This window comes from Epinephelus moara, chromosome 10 (assembly GCF_006386435.1).
Source record: "Epinephelus moara isolate mb chromosome 10, YSFRI_EMoa_1.0, whole genome shotgun sequence".
NCBI classification, from domain to species: Eukaryota; Metazoa; Chordata; class Actinopteri; order Perciformes; family Serranidae; genus Epinephelus; species Epinephelus moara.
This window is the reverse complement of record NC_065515.1, coordinates 816962-837714: the sequence shown is the minus strand read 5'-3', so window position 1 is coordinate 837714 and position 20753 is coordinate 816962. Positions and strand designations below refer to the sequence as shown.

The following is a 20753-nucleotide window of genomic DNA, read 5'->3' as shown; positions in this document are numbered from 1 at the left end:
TCCTTCTTATTTCTCCCTCCAGCCTAAACTGTCCATCTAGTTTCATTCCATCCCTCAGCTCTCTCTCTCTTCATCTCAGTCTTCTTCTAAAATCTACATTTCTCCCCATTCCCTCATCAGTGAAGTTTAGGTTCTCAAACAAGGGAGGATGAATAATACTGGGAACTGCAGCTGTAGAGAGAACATTCGGGCAGCGTCAATGCCTACTGGAAGCAGACAGTCTCAGGTGGTGTTCTCTCTCCGTCTGTCATCCTGCAACACAATTATCTGTCTCTACTTACTGTACCAGAGTGCGAACACGACTGGCTAGGTGTTAATGAGCTGATTGTTTGTAGAGAGTCAGGTGGCATTTGTACATGTGTGAGGGACATCTATAGGTGCAGATACAGTATATGCAGCGTGTGCACGTACAGTATATATGTGGCTTTGACTTAGCATGAAGGTCTCTGTAGTCCACTAACATCTATCACAGTCATGTTGCACTTTTTATGAGAATCGAAGCACTTTCAAAACTGTCAGAAGGAAAACTCCTGCACCTATGAAACCAGGTGTTTCTTCTGTAAATGTGAACAGATTACTACAGACAGAGCTGCATGACTGAACTCATGAATATGAATGTGTTATTGTGTTGCAATTCGGCAAGGTCTTTCTATGGATCATTATCATACCTTCATTCTAAAAAGCGTTAGGATGGTTTTTTTTTTGTGAGTCAGCTCCACTCTACCCTTTCTGTAAACGAAGCTGTGATATCCGAGTTCAAAGCAGCAGCGGATCATTACCGCAGTCCACTGTGTGATCGCAGACCTCTCCTCATCCAATCCCAAACAGCACTGTGTCTGTGTCTGAGCGTGTCTGTCCCTCCTAGGTTTATTATCAAAGCACAAGACACAAAACAGTCTGTTCATTTTGCTGCTTTAATCTTCTTACAAAGAACCACCGCCTGTCTCCTCCTGGAAATCACACCAGACATGCAGCAGTTATTTCCACTAACTACCTATAATTGCCCATCATCACTAAATGGTTCTTAAAACAAGTAAAAAACATGCGCACCCCTAGAAAAAGTAGCGTTTATGTGCAGCCAAAGCAGTCAGTGCAACTGAAGCAACTAATTGTATCTACAGATGGTGGCAACCTGCCTGAACCACCTGGCTTCACCTGAGGATGGCCCGCTCTTGGCAGACACTGTCAAAGGTCATTAGCTTCCTCCACAGTCCCGTTCCAACAGGAGGAGGAAGAAGAGGGATGCAAATGAAAAAATGCTCAATTAGACAGATCCACCATCTGCTCACACATGACCACGGATTTACTGTAGCTGGTATACACTTGTCTGTTCCCTACCAAGCGCTGGAGAATAACAAGTGTAGGTCCTGAGCTAAGCTGAAAAAGCCCACAAAAATACCTTGACTATACAAAATATCAAGGACGAATATGAAGCAGATAAATTGGGCAGAGGGCTAGACGCTATCATCCATAAAATATGAATAATCTTATTAAAATTATTAGCAAGTGCAAGGCAGGAGATGTAGATCAAGAGAAGCAGGTGGCAGCGTGATGTTTTTTCCAAACATTATAGAAATCTCTCCTTCCCCACATGAGGAATAAGTGCACGCGCCTACACACACATTTTGTCTTTGCACACTGTGTTTACACACAGCAGGTAATGGCATCTTGCTGCCATCAGTTCAGTGTGTTTTCAAGCCATCTGTGCACCAGAGTGTCATACTCAAAGTCATTGTAGTGATGGGAGGCCAGTGTTGTTGCTGTGCTGCGGAAGGCATCATCGCACCACTGACCCATCATGACACTGCGCTATAACTGTGAGAACTAAAGACATGCAGAGGAATGATGATTAATGAGGGAACAAAGAAGAATAGTTTGTGCGAGAGTGTGCGCGGGTGGTTGTTGACAGCACGCGGCCAAGACAGAAATTAAGAATACCATGTTGCCAATAGTGATAAAATCTCAGCACATGAACAGCAAACAAACCCTTGCACCAAGTGTCTCCATGTGCAAACCGCAGTTACATGAACAATTTCCATCACATAATTCAGAAGAATCATCAGTCACTGAAACAGTGGACATACATGTAGGATACTGTCTCCAAGCCTGCTAAAATAAAAAGTATAAAACAAAAATGCTGGCACTAGTATATCTGTGTATCATGTAACCTGCAAGACATGTGTTCCACCTTGAACCCATATACCTTTCTGTCAATGACTGGGCGGTACAGTAATAGTCATCACGATCCCTATCTCTCTCTGTAATAGCCTCTCCGGCCACCACAAGACCACTCAATACACCATGCATCAATTCTCAGTGTCAAATTTCCTCGCTATGTTCTGTAATATGTTAGCTGGCAGGCTGAATCATCTCCTCTGCTTTTAAATGCCATACAGCTATTTAATAAGAGGAGAGCTCTTGCTGTCACATAAATCTTATCCTAACTTGACTTGAACACAGTTTCCATAAGGCAGAGCCTGGGAGCTACGAACGACTGAAAGGACCTCGACAGCGTCCTATGGACAGCATCCTGTGTAGGTAGTGAGGTTACCAGGTGATTACACAGAAGTCACCCTGGCAAAGTGGGCCTGGGCAGGATGCTGCTGACACAGCACTGTGCTGTGGTCCTTTTTGGTGGTACAGTAGTTGTTTGTCTCAGGGGAGACATGCAAAATGACTAAATCCTAACAGCACACTGTGTCACAGCAAAGTGTAGAGCTTTGAATTTCCTCTGAGATCCATTTGCTTGTAATAGTGGAATAGCGCATCTACAGGCTAATTATAGCCGAGCGGAAATGTAAGGCTGTATACATACCCATTCATTATACACACAAACTGATACTAACAATGTGGTACTTTGTTTCGCAGACCCAACATTGAACAAAGAGCTTTCTATTGGACACATACAACTACTGGGCCAGGAACCATCATCTCCACCGCTATGTCTACAACAAGCACACACTCTTCACCATCCTACTGAACAACAGTGACAATTCTGCACCGATGCTCTTTTTTATTTTACTCTTTAAACTGGTTTTGCTCTCGTCATGTTATGGGAAGGGCAATTCAACTTTGTACTGATGAACAGTACAGAACTACTACTTGCTGTTGTGACTGTTTGGCAGAGAACACAATAAAAATCAAAAGGTAAAAGGAAACATCTCCAATTTTTCTTAACGCAACAAGGTGGTGGTTTGACTCAGATACTATTATGATGCTTTTAGGGGCACACAGAGGTACTAAAAAACTCCCTCTCTCCAGTGAATGAACAGCATCGTACTGACTCCATAACTAATTAAGTACAAATACGTTGAGACAAATTATCTACAAAAACAAAAATATGGAGAGAAAAGACTCACCTCACTCAAATAGTCTACATATATTTTCTAAATATAGCTGAGTCTGTGAAGAACAATATCTCATCAGTTTTGAAATGCAAGTGTGGTGTTATTACAAAAGGGCTCATAGCCTTGAAGGGAAATAATACTTCAGATGCTGTTTGTCATGTTTTATCAGTTAATGAGATTACTGATGCCGCCGCACCACTCGGAGAGGACTGAAAGCTTTAACATGATCTGAAAATGCACCTTTAACTATACAAACCCGCACACAGTAAATGAAATCAGAATAAAATATTATGACATTTTGTCGTGATATATTAGTGGCTGCTTTGTGTCGTACAATGTGGAAAAGCAAATCAGTTTAAAGGTCAGAGTTCAGTGTAGAAACAAACACTGCCATGGCATCACAGATGACGTTCCTCAACGCTTTTTTAATTAAAAATGTTTATTGAATTATTACTACACTGACATTCAGCCTCTGGAAGCATCTCCTGTTTCAGATAATTAAATGAATCACTGAATACTGAATCTGACATGCAGATTATATTTTGATAAATATGATGCATTATTTGTGATGGCTTGGGGTATTCATTTCCACTGTAATGACACACCTAAATACTGGAAAACCCAACAAAAAACAGCTTGATCTAATAAAAAAAAAATCTATACAAATCTAAAAGGTTGGGTATCAGTTACTATCACTGAACATTTCCCTAATACACCACAACAAATTATTTATGATCCTCACAGATACGTGAATTATGCATTTACCTAGGTATGCATACAATATGTACTAGTATGTTTTTGACTTAGTTAATAGGCATTTTCTTCATGCACTTGCAACCCCAAAATTACAACAGAGCCCCACTTTATTCACCTGCAGACATAAAAACATGAACAAATGAATAAGGAGATCAGCCACAGGGAGACAGAGCCTTGCTCATTGTTTGTCATTCTGCTTCCTCCTTTATTACACCAGAACCCCAGTATTGAGCCAAGCCATTTCCCCCATAGGAATGTGCTCCTCTCCCTCAAACCTGCCTCTAATCATTTCTGTCGCATCGCCAACCTCCTCTTACCCCCTCCTCTTTCTTTACTGGCACTGTCACAGACATCGACCCTGTCCCACCCCTCCCTCCTTCCCTCCCTCCCTCTCCTCATCCCCCAATCCATCTCATCACATCGACTCCTCCACAGGAGCACCTTTCTCACTCTCCATCCTCCCCATTGTCTCTCCCCACCCATCCCCTCGTGTCCGAGTCAGTGGCCACCCAACTGGGAGATTCATCGCAGCAACCTGGCAGCAACACTGCCAAGCAAGCACGCATGCACGCGCACTCTCTCTCTCACACACACACAAATATATCCAGAGAAAAACAAAACCCAGACAGTCATTTCACAACAACAGAGATGGTAAAGAATTGGCGGGCTACAACCTGTTATTTAGCTCTCAGCTGATCATCTTTCTAAACATTACCCACTCAGTAAAGACTAATTTAAAGATGTGAGGACAGGTGAGCTAAATTCCTGTATGCACACACAACATTACCTCTCCAGAGGAATTCAGTGAAGTAACAGTTATTATCATTATGTGGCTACACGGCAGATAAAGCTCCTCAGCTTCCCCTCTTAAAGCTGTTTCTTCATAAACAAGACCTCTAATACAGTCAAAGGAGAACATGGTGCTTCTTAAGATGTTGGGGACTATGATAAAGACTGAGAGGTCCCAAAACTCACCTTCTCTACGTTTTCCACCGTGAAGTCCAGGGCGTCCGGTGTTGCTGCTATCCTCCCCGGTGTCTCCATATCTCCGCTGACACAGAGCTGTCAAATGATCAAAGAGGAGCAACACATTCAGGAGCTGACAGCCACCGTTAAACTTCCTCTTTAACACACTGCCACCGCCAACATATTTCCACAGCAGCAGCTGGAATAGGCAAGTTAGCTCGACGACATCATAAATTTGAGATGACACAAGATGCTAACCCGGCAAGCTAACGTTAGCTCGCTTAACTTAAGAGCAGGCTAGCTGCCGCTAACATACACTACAGAATACTATAGCAACGGCTAGCGCTGCTATGCTAACGCCAAATTAGCTAACGTAGCAATGCATGTAACTTGACGCTACCCTAGTGCCGAAAGCAGCCAAGCGAGACAGATATACTAACATTTTCAGAGTGTGACAGCATTATCAACACGAAGCCGTCTCCGTGTATTACCTCTAGACTGTCTAGAGGACCGATATTTTCACACCTTTCGGTCCTGCGACGGTTTGAGACGATGCTGGCAGCTCCCTGCCGCTTTTCTGCTTCTGCTCCGTCACCGAGAGCTTTTTGCTACATTCAGGCGCCGTGGGAAATGTCGTAATCGGAGCGTAACTGGTCAAGGACCACCCAACACCACAGTAAATAAAACAGCGATTTTGTAAGTGCCCAAAATATTAAAGACGGAGGATATACAGAACCTGAAAAATATACTGATGTGTATTTCTATAATTATACTGTATTATTCGTAGTTACTTAGTTGCTATCTTACGTTTCGGGTTCGTTTTGTCAATATTTACGGTAAAACACTCTTTGACGTTTCTCAAATATGAACATTTGAATGCCGCATTCGCCCCTCTATTCAATGAAATGTCATCATCACATTATGAAGATGTAGATGGGGCCAGAGGACTTAAGAATATTTACAGTGTCTCACATGTTACTTTAAAACCATCAAATATGAATCTTTAGCAGGAAAGAAACATTGTTTGTTGGTTACACACCCCATAACCCAGCCAACACTTGTATGTGGGGCCCCTGTGGGTGGTAAATAAGCTGTAAAATAGGCCCTATATTGGATTGTTCACATGTTCCACATTGCCCCTATGCTCTGGGTGGGTTTCCTCGATTGGGTCCTGCATGGGTCGTGCTGGGTCTACCTGGGTACAAAGTGGGTATGGGTCCAAAATGGGCATCTTATCTGGGGCCCACTTGGGTAAACCCGCCCATGTGAGCAAGTGTCATGAGGCCAATAAGGAACCTGCGAACAGCCCAATATTGGACACATTTTTCAGCCCATTCACTACCCACATGTAAATGTTGGCTGGGAAACCCTCCAAATACATCTTTCCTACCTGAAACTATCAAGATATTAAAAAAAAAGAAAGAAGAAGAAGCAAAATCAGGCATTAAATAGGCATTATACCTCACTCTTATTGGGCAACAGGCTGTGTCTGTATTGGTATCCCAATGTGCACACACTGGTACACTATTTGTATACAATGAATGTGTTATAAAAACAAAACAAAATGTCTCTATTTTCAGTATTTACTCTTTAACCACCAGTTGCATGTTGGATGCTCAGCAAAGCACAGAGCAAACACAGAGCACTGAGTGGTTCGGACCGCAATGACAAACTCCACAGCTACAAATCAGTGACTAATCCACTACAGACCCTGTTTGTTAATGACAAGTGACAGAGTGAAACTCAAACACACATCCAGATGTGTTTATAAACAGCAGCAGTAACACACTGCTTTATATCTAACATGTGCATCAGCCGGAGACTGTGTGTAACCTGTGTGGTAGACTGTAGTTGTTGTGCTCACTGTTGCTGGTTCACATGAGGACCAACAGGAAACTGGAAGACTTCAGTGAACACACACACAGACAAACAACAAATAAATAAAGGCTATATTGGATATATGGGGGAAGGGTTAAAAACAGACTTATATATTAACATGTTTCCCATCTATGCAATATATAAAATGTTAAATACCCTGCGTATAACTGAAAGTATAAACAGTTTCATCAGGAAGAAGTTCCCCTCACAAAGTCATCACCAGACAATGTCAGCCAAAAAGTATTAAAAATTATTTCACATATAGATATGGGTTATAGGTATAGATAGGCTAACAATAGGGCAACCAAGTAGAATTGATAATCATTATTGATGACTCCATTTGTATCACTTTGTTGAAAATAAAGCTACCCTTAAAAACTGTAATATCCTGATGGGATGTTAAATTAAACAATGAAACTCACACAGAGCATTTTTATTCTAATCTCTGAATGCTTTCCTGATGTTTACAGTATTATAAAAGTGGAGATAAATGTTGAAGCTTATCTGAATTAGCAGAGGGACTATATAAGTGTCACCTCACTGGAGCTACACCCTCCAGAGAAGTATTGCACTTTGTTTCAACATCTATCTCCAACTAAATGTGTTTTTAACCCATGACAAGAGTCAGCTGTGGAGCGACAGCGCCACCACGTGGCTCAACTAAGACATCACAGTACAGTGCAACGCCCTGCAGAAAGCGCCAGTCATGCAAAAAAGTAAAGACGACACAGTTTGAGCTTCCGGATCAAGTCAGACACCTGAAACAAAATGTTCATTCTTTAAGTGCTGAACAGTAAAAACTTCAGAGTGACAAAAACTCCATGTCGTCCCGGATGGAGGCCAGCAGTTGTTTTTTTAAGCTACTTATTAATTTCTTTATATATTTAAAATGTAATGATTTACAAAAATAAACAAATAAACAACAACTATATTTTTTGTGGTCAAATTTTATTTAGTTTCTTTGCAAAGTATTAATAATAAATCATATATACATAGTCGCACCTCATCTATATATGTCCATATGTTTTACAAGTTTTACATTAGTTGAAACTCCAGAAAAAGATATATATAAAAAAAAAATCACAACAAAATGATTTGCAAAAATAAATAAATACTAGGCTACTTCTATTTATAACACTTATAATAATAATAATTTAAAAAATGAAATAAAATGACAGTTTTTAAGACCACACGTCCATGTTTACAACACCAGTGTTCACGCACAATTAAAATAAACATCAAGGACAACACAACATGTCACAGGACGTATTTCCATCGTGGTCCTTGTTATTAATTAATTTTAGAAACATTTAGATAAGAAAAAATAAAATGCATATATTGAAGAGGCTAATAAAACCCACAGCGTTTTTAATTAGCCTACATGTTATACTATAATTCATGAATAGTAAATAAATATAATAAATAGCATATCTAGATGTTCCTTTACATTCACAACAAAGTCCCTGAGTAGAAATGGTGGAGAAAATAACAGGAGTAGCGCGTGAAACATCTCTGCACTTTTTCTGATGCGTAAAAATGCATTTTTTTTAATAAAATAAATGTAATTATTTTTTGTTTTTTAATTGCTGTGACTATCAGAGAGGATTGGACTCTGCAGTTTGGGTTGCTGCACAGTATAATAGGCCCACACTGTGTTGTAGCTGCATGGTTTTCCGTCGTATTGCTGTGCATGCCCTCAGGATCTGTGTGGGTTGGTGTCAGTCTTGCTGCTGAATTACGCGTCATGGCACAGAGTCAGACCCACTGACTATTTTGAACAGGGAACACGTGGCACTGTTTCTGGAGAGAGAGAGGGAGAGAGAGGGAGAGAGAGAGAGAGAGAGAGAGAGAGAGAGAGGGAGCAGCCAGGACGCACACACTCCTCCTTCAGTCCCTTCAGCCACGCACACACACTGGCAGAGCTGCTGTCTGCAGTGGGTTGAGCACAGTGCAGCCGCCTGGGATTGTTAAAACTACTCCCTTAAAGTCTGGGATCGGACGGTGAGCGAGAGAGAAAGGCGAGTCAGAGACGAGTCTGGGCCACAGTTTGCTGGTGTAATTTTCTTCCTGTGTAGCCGGAGGACAGAGAGGATGGAGACCAAAGTGTGGATTGGCCTTTGTGCGCTGCTGCTCATGAACTTGGGATCTGCTGAACATGGTAGGTTTAGTATGCTGAGTTTGACTGTGGACTTTGGTTTGTTATCTGGTGTCAAGGTTTCATTAATTTGGGCTTGACATAGTCATAATGGTTTACTGTACCACACACACACACACACACACACACACACACACACACACACACACACACACTAATCTCACCTGCCTCCAGGCACCTGTGGTGTCTTAAACAGAGATTTAAGCTGAAGTGAGTTCACAGTCTGAACTTTGTTAAAGACACAGTTGAGTGTGAACATGTTTCCTCCTCTTGAGTGTTTTCTTTCAACCCTCCTTGAGATCAGAGGCACACACACACACACACACACACACACACACACACACACACTCACACACACTCTTCCACCTCCAGTCAATATGTTTCAGTCTCATTCTGGCCTCGCTTTGTTTCCAAAAAATCTCAGCCTCATTTATATGTTTCTAATCTGGAGCCTCTGCTATTTGTCTTAACAGCCTCACACTTTATCTCTCACATCACTTCCTCCCTCCCCCCTCTCGGCTTCCTCTCTCTGCTTGCATTACATTTACACTCCTCTCACACATCCTGTATTTCACTCTTACCCGCCTTCCGCTTTCTCTCCTACCTGTTCCACTGTCTCTCCTCCTCGTCCCACCTCCTCTCTCCGTCTCCATCAGTGTCTCTCAGTCACATAAAAGGAAAATGAGACTATTGACATTTGAGAAGGTTTTTATTGGGCAGAACTGTCCCATCAGCTCCTCCGGCTCAAATTCAAATGAATAGAAAACAGCTCGGCTCCACTGGAGGACATTTATTGGCTGTAAATGAGCAGGGAAGTACATTGTGATAAATGACACCTCTAACTATGTGCAGCAGCACACTGTCATTGCACTGGGTTCATGCTAATTGGCTTGCCTCTGTAGTACACTGTGCAGACTTTATGAACAGATTTTAAAGCAGTTCAGTGGCACCGCACTTTCTGAAGTGAATTGATTGCACAGGGCAGAATGTGCATAAACATACAGTATAGAGATGAAATTAAGACCCAGGATGTTAGAGTCAGGGAGAACTTTTGACTTGTTGGTTTAAAACATTCATTTTTTTCCTCTTGTTTCTGTTGGCAGCGACTCAAACCTCCAGCTAAGAACATTTAAAAATATCCAATCTTTCTCTGGTCTGACATGTTACATGGTCAAAAGCCTGATTTTCAACTCAACCAGCCGCCTTTCAATTACATTTTCATACACTTCTAGAGGTTATTTTTCTAGCTGCACGCGTTCATTAACCTGGATGAAACTAATTTAACAGTCTCATAATGCACAAAATATGAAAATAATAAACATCCAACTATTAAAACTTAGTAATGAGCCTATGTAATAATACATAATGGGTAACTTTGTTTTTGCTCCAGCTGGACCATATTTTCCCACGTTTTTGTGTCTAAGTGAGTAATCGAGGCAACAGTTTTGAAACTGGTCCAGGACAGAGTGAGACCACTGCAGCTGGGAAACAGGCCACGACCCAGCTGGCACTGGACGTCAGTATGATGTCAGAAAGACGTTGGACTCTTGGGCTGGACAGATGTAAAATTTTGGTCGGACTGAAAATCTGGTTGACGATATTTTTAATGTCTAACAACATCAGGATTTTACAGTGTGTGTATGTTATCGTTATGACATTTGGCAGAAGTTGGGTTTTATTCCCCAAACCTTACAACTAAATGTTGTTTAGAAGACACTGAATTTTAGTTCCTTAACAACACAACATTAAACCAACAAAATATCAACGTCTTGAAGTTGGAATTGACGCTGTCCTGACATTGATTTTTGGTCACCCATCTTCACAACCTAACTTCAATCAAATATCAACGTCCAAAGACACTGGTGGTCAGCTGGGAATGTAACCACCATCAATGCATGTCTGGTTAAAGTGCTTGTATTTGCCACTGACAGGCTCAGATATTATGGAAAGGATCCCTACAGAGATAGACCTTTTTGTTAAGGAGTAAGATCCGTTTTGTTTAACCACAGTTAACCACATTAACAGTAATTTTAGTGTGTATAGAGGCAGCATGTTTTTACATCTAACTGGGTGAATTAAGGGTTGATTTCAACCAAACCAGAGCTGATGATCGTTGGAACAGTAGAAAGACAAAAGGTTTTTGTGAGTTTTAAGTTACTTCTGTCGACTCTGGATTAAATGTGTTGTATGTGGATAAAATTACCATTTTTTTAAATGGAGCCTGGTGAGTTTGGCAATAGTGATTTTGAGGCTGCGTCTGGTCAAACCAAAAGGATCCTAGTCTTCATTAAAAAGGTCTATCTTTGTCAGGATCCTTTCCATAATCTGGTCAGAGCCTGTCAGTGGCAAAAACAAGCACTTTTAGGGGATGTAAATGCTCAGTGCTGGCCCTTTCTGTAACTGTTGATCCCATCAGTCACTTAGACACAAAAACATGGGACAATAGGGTCGGGTTAAAAAATACTGAACTTACCCTTTAAAACTCGGCTTTCTATTGTCTCATTTTGTCTGTTATTTCTGAGGATGAAGTTCATTTCCTGATTTACTGGTTACATAATGGTTTAAAGACGACACATTTTGATGTCCTTTAGTTCTCCTGGTTGGATGATTCTTGTTCACAATTCAATATTATACGTGATTAGTTATGTTCTTCTCCAACAAATGTACAGTGCTTGTGTTCAATGACACAATAACTAACATAACAACCCAACTACTAACGAAATATGGTGAATTTGTAGCATAATAAGAGCTCGGACTGGAGAAGAAGATGAGACGCCAGAGGCATGATATACAGCTTGAGAGGTCAGACAATGGCTGGCAGTAAACATCTGAAATAAGCTGGGATGAAAAGGCCAAGGGCAGCGTGCACAGAGCTGTCTCCAGCTTTTTCAATCATGCGCTGTTACACCAGTGCTTATGGGATTTTGCAGTAGCAGTTGGTTGGGTTTCACACAGAAGGCAGTACTGATAGGCACGTCCAGCACTGAGTGTCGAACATCTGCTCGCAGAGAAACGGTTGGCTGTTCCTCTCGCTGGCAGGGTCAAGAAGTGAGCAGGAGCTGCTTCCCCAGGTACATGCTGCATTGGCCTGGAAAGTAAGACCCTGTAATATCTGGAGAGGGGAGTGGAAACAGTGGTTCTCTTTATGAATCTGCTCTACACACACACACACACACACACACACACACACACACACACACACACACACACACGCACACATATGTACAGCATACTACTCCAACATTTGACCTGCGCAGCTCTAATGGAGCTAAAGTGAGGGAACAAGGCCAGTATTATACAGCTAAGCACCTCTTTCTGTTCATGAGTGTGTCTGTTTTTGTGTCATTTAGAGTTCACACAGGTCCCTCGCTCTCTTTCAGTGTGTGTGCTGATGAGCTGAGTGAGTGATTATGGAGGTAATGAAAGGCATCATGGCAGTGTGTCACTGAACGGTAATGACATTACATTACAACAGCGCTCTGGTCTTCATCAAAGGGAAGCAGGTAGAAACAGAAACAAAGACTTGTACAGTAACGAGATTAAGACCAAAGGGGAAATAGAGATAGAAAGAGTCTTCATTAAAGGGATATTACGTCAAAAGCAGTTCTTGTATCTCATGAGGGCCGTAGAAGATGTCATGCAAAGTGAAAGTCAGCCGTTTTCCATTTTGTTTTGTGCTCTGAGATGATGTTCGACAGGAATGCAACTGTGTTGTGTCATTAAAAATTCTCAGTATCCATTCAGTGGTCCCTCGAGAGTTGTTTAGATAAATATGAGTCATGATTATCAAGAAATGAAACGAGAAATAAACATGTTTGCTTCACAAATTACGTGTCATTTTTTAAATGGCGAAACTGGATACGTTTTACCTTTTCAGGCCTCTGAAATCATCACACTTAAGCTGAAGTGCTCACAACTCAAGGGGCCATGAGTGGCTTCATTTTGCATCATTTTAAAAGGTCACGAGCCAAAATGGTTGGGAGCCACAGAGTTTAGCTCCCAGAGCAGAAGAAAATCAGGATTTGCAAAGTAAATACAGTGACTTATCTTCTTATGCAACACTTTAGCAAGACACTAAACTCCTGTTTGCTCCAGTGAAGCAGCTCCCTGATCAATAAAGCACTGTGGATGTACTCAGCGTGTAACTCTATAAAAGTGCTGCACTGCTCTGCTGGAAAAAGTCAGATAACTTTCCCCGGATAAATTATGTATGTGTTTACCTTTTATTTAGTTTTCAATGTGGTATGTACAACAATGGGGCCAGGAGTGCCTCCGCACGGCTCTCACCTCTGACATCTCAAACAAACATGGAGCCTAACAGTGCTAACAATGGCAGTGCTGGCAGAGCTAGTGGTGTTAACCAATGGGTGGGACCATACTTGCCAACTCTAGAAGACTCCTGTTTTTCATTGCACTCTCAATGTCTTAATAATTCTCTTTCTAAATCACAAGCTGTTTCACAGATCACAGCATGTACACGCCTTATGACTCTAAAGCTTTACTGTCACCTCCCCATTGGTGCTTCATCCTTTCTGCCTCCTACTCCAACCTCTTGGGCCAAAGAGTGGTACCTGTTGGGCTGGCATCAGTTGGGCGACACCTCTTCTCCTTGCTGACCATTATCTGCGTATAAATCCGGCAGTAAGCTATAATGGGGGTTTGAGGAGCGTCTTGGAGGTCGAGGGGGGACCAGTCTTGCCCTCCTCTGACGTGGTAGGGTTCCTAGCTTCCCCTTGCTCAGGCATCCGGGACCGTGGGGTGTGTGGATCCCTACAGCCTGGCCCTCTCCCCTCCCTGTACTCTGCTGGGGGTTTCAAAATCCTCCCTATTTTTGAGGTCTCAAGGTTGGCAAGTACCGGAGAGAACCAGAGAGTTTGTACTTTTGCAACACTGTCTCGCCACCGTGGGTCAGGACGGTGTTATCAGTGGTAATTGAAGCGGTGCAGTGCAGAGCCACAGCAATTAGCTAGCCAGTGGGACACACGCGTGCATGCGCAGCTGGCCCGGCTACTAAAACAAAGAACAGAGAAGCTCGTATTACAACACACACAGATGTAGCAGGGCTTCATTCTCTGCTGAGGTCGTCATTACTCCTCTATATCTTTACACAGCAAATATTTCTTTGCTGCTATATTAATGTGCTAAATGTCATAAATAGGACCTTTAATAATTGTTTGGATAAGATAAGATAAGATAAACGTTATTGTCCCGCAAGGGAAATTCGTCTTGGGCAGTATAGTGCAAACAACTGCAATATTCACATACATACATACAATCAACACAGACAAGTTGCCAACATAGTGCGCTGATAAACAGCGGCCTGTGATGATTTATACCCACTCTTAATTGATTCAGATGGTCTCTGAGTGAGCACACTGTCTGTTGTCTCCTGTTTGCGTGGAATAATGAGCAAATAAGCTGCTAATGACTCTGAAGACGTCACCAGAGACTGACCATGATCCAAATTTGGCTCTCCTCATCAGATGGTGACCACACTGCTGCCTCCTCTGCTTCAGAAAGTGATCCTGAGGCTCCATCTGCAGAGTCTGTGCCTGGTTCTAGTCCGGACCCCATCCTTCGTACATCTGCTGCACCTTCACTGAGTGACTCCGACACAAGTTCAAACAGCACCAGCAGTTTGAGCAGTAACAAGACTACAGAGGGAGAGAGCATGGCTGTGACACCTGAACCAACCAAAGCTCATGGTAACTATGCAACTCTGTTTTTTTAATCCTGTGTTATCCACCAGAAGAGCACACACTGGGGGACTGATAGTCAACTGAATTAGTCACTTGGCTCGTCAACTCTGTGGTGCAGCAAACAAAGGTGATCTGATAATGTCGTGGGGTTTGCCAGTTGACAAGGTTTGTCACACTTCAGAAGAATTTAGTAGGGAGCCTGGCAGCAGGTGGCTACGAGTTTAGGAGCTATATTTAACAAAGTCCTTATCTCTGTTTTCCACGTCCAGAAGTGGGCCACAGAGTGAGCGAGTGACTGGGTTAAAGTGTTGACAGCCAGCTCAGGGTGGTTTTTAAAAAACTGGAGCACAGAGAAGGAAGGAAACGTCTCAGATGGTGTACGATACAAGTAAAAGAGTAGAATTAAGAAGGTTTAAGGTGATTAAATAAGGTGCAGTTTGCTGTGAGAGTGTTGGTAAAATATACTGAGAGAAAAGGCGGTTGGCGCTGAGGAGAAGAGACAAGTGATTAAATGCTGTGTGACTTTTCACAGGGGGGTGAGAAAGGTAGAAGTGAAATACTTCCCCCCGAGGTACACACACACACTCTCTTGCTCTCGCGCCCTAGATCACAAACACACACAGATGCTGGTTCACACATCAGGCTCATAAACATATTCACAGGACAGGCACATTTTTAGACACTTTTTTGTTGTGGGAAAAAAACAGTTTATATTGGAGTAGTGTTTGCACGAACACAACTTTAAGGCAGAGATATTTGACTTGTAGTTTTCTGTCTCCACTGCAGTGAATCGATTTTTACTTGTGGTGCTCACAGCATTGAAAATGTACACTTTAATGACAGTGAGAGTCTACAGCAGGGATACTTTTACAAAACAACAGGAAGCCAGGCACCAGTTCATAAACAAACATAACAATATTTATGTATAATAAATTAATCGCCTGTTTTCACCCTTTTGACATTTGCTGTCCGCACTCATCTTTGCCAAAGATCAAATCCAGTAGCAGCAGCAGCACACAGGTGTATGCAGGGGTGTTGCTAGGATTTTAGGACACTCAGGGCTCAGCCCAGACCTCTGTGGGACCAGTGAGTGTCACTGGTCTACAGCCATACTAGGGCTCTTTGGTGCTGTAAGCTACACACGGATGCCAGCGTAACATGAGATTTATTTTCGTGAGGACGTATCCAGTAGATTGTCTTGTTGTTCTATTTTCGTGAGGACGTATCCAGTAGATTGTCTTGTTGTTCTCTGTTCATTATTTTGCATCTACATAGTTTAATGTTAACTACATTCATATGTTGTTTACGTATTTTATTTTTAAATAGGAACTATTCAATATCGTGCACCTTACGTGCAGGTAATGAGAGTTATGATTACGTTTGGCGGAGCGATATATATAAGATGTGAGATGCCACCATTGTTGTCGATGTTCAGTTGTCCTACGTTCTTTTTTGGACATTAAAGTGGATCAAGTCACCCAGAGAGGCTGTCCCTGTGCCCTTACTTCACCCACAATGCAAAGTCTGCACAGAGGGGCTTCCCCACCCTGGGGTTCAAACCCCACGACCGCAGCTTCCAACCAATCACAATCGTTCTGGGCGGTGCCACAGCAACGGTGCGCTTGCAAAAATATTGCCGGGGGGCAACAGGTTTTGGTGTAACACGCCCACAAAAATATCGCTTACAGGACGCGAACCATGGCAGAAAAATGACTACATCTCCGCAAGAGAAGTTAGTAAAGGACGTGTTGAGAACTGTTACACAACCGGAGGTGGTAGGGCGGGACTTCAGCGGGTGGCTCGTTCCGCCCAATGAGAGGCTGATCTATGCAGCGAACTTCCGCCCACTCAGACTATCCCTAACCTGACAGACACTTCTGAGGGCGACACAGTTTGATGCCGTCTCCTCATAGCGTATTAATGTAAGCTATTGAGAGTGAAAGTATTGAAATGGACAGCAAATTATTAAAATGTAATGTGTGCATTTTATGTCATGTTTGGGGGCCACACAAAATGTTTCTAGGACCTGACGTTGGCCCGCGGGCCACACTTTGAGCAACAGCTCACTAGAGGAAAGTGAGAAAATGTTTTAATTGGTGTGAAGTGGCCTCACTCTCTCCTGTTAGGCTTCATATATGACAAACATGGCTCCTTTTGGTTTGTTGATTACAAACATACAGTATTTGAGGATGGCAGAAAAATGATTAATGTCCTTCTCTTTGTGTAGGCGCCAACACCAGCTCTCCCACAGAGGCTGTCCTTCCTGGAAATGTATCGACAGATCAGTTGACACCACAGCCTCCAGTTCCACCTTCTGAGATTCACACCACTGCCTCTCCCACCACCCCCGCCCCCACCAGCACCACACACACAACTCACACTACTACTACAGACAAACAGAGCCCCACACCGCCCACAGCACCACATACTGCACTTCCACTTCCTGAAGTTACAGCATCAAACCAGCCCAGTCACAACGAAACACACTCATCCACTCATGTCCCGACACCTGAGCCACCAAAGCTCAAATCTACAACTGCTGCTGTCATCGCCCAGACTAGCTCAACGTCCAGCTCCTCTCAAGAGCCCCCCAAATCTGAGTCCCCGACACTCGCAACACAACAAACCACATCACAGTCCGACGAACACCCTCCGACCACCAGCAAAGCCGACCTAAAGACCACCATAACCCAGACGACCAGCCCCTCCGCTGAGGCCAGACTCCACGCCAAAACCCCCTCCCAGCTCAACGTTGGGGGTGATCGTAAGTGCACGATGTCTCCTGTGTTTGTGTATGTATTTATTCAGCCTGGATATTAACAGAGCCACAAGTGAATTGGCTTAATAACAAAGGCGATGTTGTTCGTTGTTTTCCAGCACAAACCAGTCCTCGCCTCTACACACACAGACACAAACACACACCACACAACCCCCCCGTCTACATCTTCTACAAGCACTGTCACCACCAAGCACTCCACAATTATGGCTCTGTTTGGGAAAGGCAGTCATGGGACCGGAGGCCTCAAGAATGCTCTGTTTTCTTTCTGTCTCTCTCCCCTCTGTCTGTCGGCTAAATGATTTAAGTATCTACAGTAAACGTTTCTCTATCGACGCTCCACCTTGAGAGGACTTTCACCAGGATGTTTGGCTCAGTTCAGTGTCATCGAAAAAGAAGGAAAACCTCGTCGACCAGCCTGCTTGGATACAGTTAACATATAAAATTCTCTCCGCTTCTCTCACTCTGTGTGGTTTTATTAGGCCACGCTTAGTTGGCACCTCGCCTCTTTCCATTAGCCAGAGGAACAGGGAGCATTCACTGCTCTGTGGTGGTTGTTACTTTCAACCAGAGGATGTAAAAAAACCCAGCAAAGTTTACAAAATAGTCTTCCATAGCAACACAATGAAGCACACTGCCAAAAACACAGACACAAACTCTTCCTGCACAGAAATATACAAACACAGAGAGACATCAACATAAAAGGTGAAGAGCGATGGTGTTTAACAGCACTCTCAGAGAAAAATAAAACACACTGAACTTTATACACAAACGATTTTTAAACCACAACAAATTCTGAAGATAAAACTTAAAATTTTGCCCCATGAATACGCTCACTTTCCCAACAGCGAGCTCAAGTACAGGGACGCTTAACATCACCATCCTGTGTTTGACATTTCTGTCCAGAGCTGCATGATGAACACTCAAGTTCAACATGCTGCTGTTTAGTCTATATTTAGTCCCAGTCGCAGCTTTAAACACGTTAAGGACCAAGTTCTGCCATTTGCAGCACGTTGAAGGGACAGTTCACCACCAAATCAGAAATACATACTTCTCCTCTTATCTGTAGTGATGTTTATAAGTGTAGATAGTTTTGGTGTGAGCTGCCAAGTGTTGGATATATGAGCTGTAGAGATGTCTGCCTTCTCTCCAATATAAAAGAACAAGATGACACTCAGCTTGTGCTCAAAGTGCCAAAAAAAAATGTTAATGACAATGTAAGAGCTCAGCCCAGGAGGATGCCATGATGTTTTCAAGAGCGTCCTGTGCATGAATAGATAGATGTAGACTTCCTTCTGCGCAGTGATACGGAGGCAGGAGTAGTTCAGTAGGAAGAAAATAGTTCCTACATTTTTGTGGCATCTAGTTCCATAATATTATATTTCTACGGCTGATATTTCCAACACTCTGCAACTCACACCAAAAGAATCAAGACTGAAAAACAGCCCTACAGGTAAGAGGAAAAATGTGTGTTTTAGATTTTGGGGTGGATTGTCCCTTTAAGTCAAAGTAACCTCCATCTTTAATGGTGCATTGGTGGCTTGTGTTCTTGGTCTACAGCTAGATCAAGAAGAAACCTGCTCAAGTATCTCCTGTTTTTTGTTCCAGCAAAGATGGTCCATGACTCTCCCACATTAGACCCCCTCCTGGCTGGCCTGGTGTCAGCCTTCATCATCACTGCCGTCATCATCACTCTGCTCCTCTTCCTCAAACTGCGCCGGAGAGACAACCGACCTGAGTTCCGCAGGCTGCAGGACCTTCCTATGGTGAGCACGTCCGTGACATCCAGGAAACACTTCCACTGCTGTCTGCGTGGAAGTGTTTAATCTGTCAGACATTTTTGAGCACTGATGTGAGATATTAGAGGTGTGGACACAAGTCATGTGACTTGGACTCAAGTCAGACTCAAGTCACAAATTTTCTGACTTGGCAAAACCCAAAAACACTTGCAACTTGACTTGGATTTAAACACCAATGACTCGTGACTTCACTTGGACTTTTGACTTAAAAATATTTGATACCTTCCCCGAGGCCCAAAGATTAAAAATTACGTAATTTAAAAAGTGTGCCATTAGTCAATTCATTTCCCTTTCAGTCATTTCCTGAATTAACTAATGTTTATGTTCATCTTTTTTAATTTCCTTAGCATGCAGTAACAAACTATATCATGTCAATATCAACATTTTTTTTCAGTATGAGATGAGTTAAACACACAAGACAGGACAGAAACATTCAAAATTCATTTTGTTGTTGTACTGCTTTATAGTGAAATATCACTTTTACGATTAAGTTTAGTTGCACTTGTTTTAACAACTAAATACAGGTTTTAAAAAGCATTCTTTAAATGCACTTGGTGATGAGTGCATTAGAACCTGTTTAAGACTCAAAACTCAAAGTTTAAGACTTGGGACTTGAGTGCAAAGACTTGAGACTACTTGTGACATGCAGTTCACTGACTTGCTCCAACCTCTGTTAGATATACTGTTAAAACTTACCGGTACAATGACATTATATGAGTTGTAATCCATGGCTTTATTAATGGTTAATAGATATTTACTAAAGATGTTTGTAGATAAAGAACAGAACAGCTTCTGGGTTTCCAAGTTGGGGTTTATCCTCCTCCAGCAGGATCCTTTATGTGTTTACCTCTAACTCATCAGAAAGACTTCAATGAACATTTAACCTCCGACCTTATGGAAATTTTTTCACATCTTAAAGTGCAGACTTAATGGATAATGGGCAAATATGTTCATTTGCTTTCTTGCCCAGAGTTAGATGCGTAGATTGATACCTCTCTCCTAGACGAGAATGGTGTGAATCTTCTCCTCTAACTCTTGCCAAGAAAAGGAATAAAAGTATTTACCAAAAAACGTCTGACTGCTCTTTTGTCAGCAGCCCTGGAAATGTTTTACAAAGTTGTTCTTCTGGCTCAGCTGATCTGTAACACATTAAATATGATTACTGACCATCAATTAAAACTCACTAGTCCATAGCCATTGGTAGCTTTGTCACCTTCTACCTATGCCAGTCCTCAATAGGCCCGTTTCCACTGAAGAAGTTCCCGGTACTATTTGGGGGGCAGGAACTACTACAGGAACGTCCTCTTGCTCGGCTCTCTCAACCACCGTGTCTCCACTGAGAGAGCGGAGTACGAGGAAGGTTCCTGTAAAGTTACG

The 20753-nt window shown here is 42.5% G+C and overlaps 2 protein-coding genes across 4 annotated transcripts in view; one reads left to right on the top strand and one right to left on the bottom strand.

Annotated features, from left to right (window-relative positions):
* Positions 1-5675, bottom strand: part of LOC126396323 (importin-13-like) — a 36737-nt gene extending 31062 nt beyond the window's left edge. The window contains exons 1-2 of one of the 3 annotated variants that reach the window (XM_050054292.1): positions 5510-5675; positions 5079-5165 (exon numbers count right to left, since the gene is read on the bottom strand). In XM_050054292.1, coding sequence (XP_049910249.1) covers positions 5079-5165; positions 5510-5530 — 108 coding nt within the window. In that variant the 5' untranslated portion in view covers positions 5531-5675. The remainder of the gene's footprint in view (positions 1-5078; positions 5166-5509) is intronic. The other 2 variants (XM_050054294.1, XM_050054295.1) reach the window with 2 other exon arrangements.
* Positions 5676-8822: 3147 nt separating this feature from the next.
* Positions 8823-20753, top strand: part of LOC126396332 (putative protein TPRXL) — an 18668-nt gene continuing 6737 nt past the window's right edge. Inside the window, exons 1-4 of the mRNA XM_050054311.1 lie at positions 8823-9105; positions 14586-14807; positions 17029-17565; positions 19186-19343. Coding sequence (XP_049910268.1) covers positions 9039-9105; positions 14586-14807; positions 17029-17565; positions 19186-19343 — 984 coding nt within the window. The 5' untranslated portion in view covers positions 8823-9038. The remainder of the gene's footprint in view (positions 9106-14585; positions 14808-17028; positions 17566-19185; positions 19344-20753) is intronic.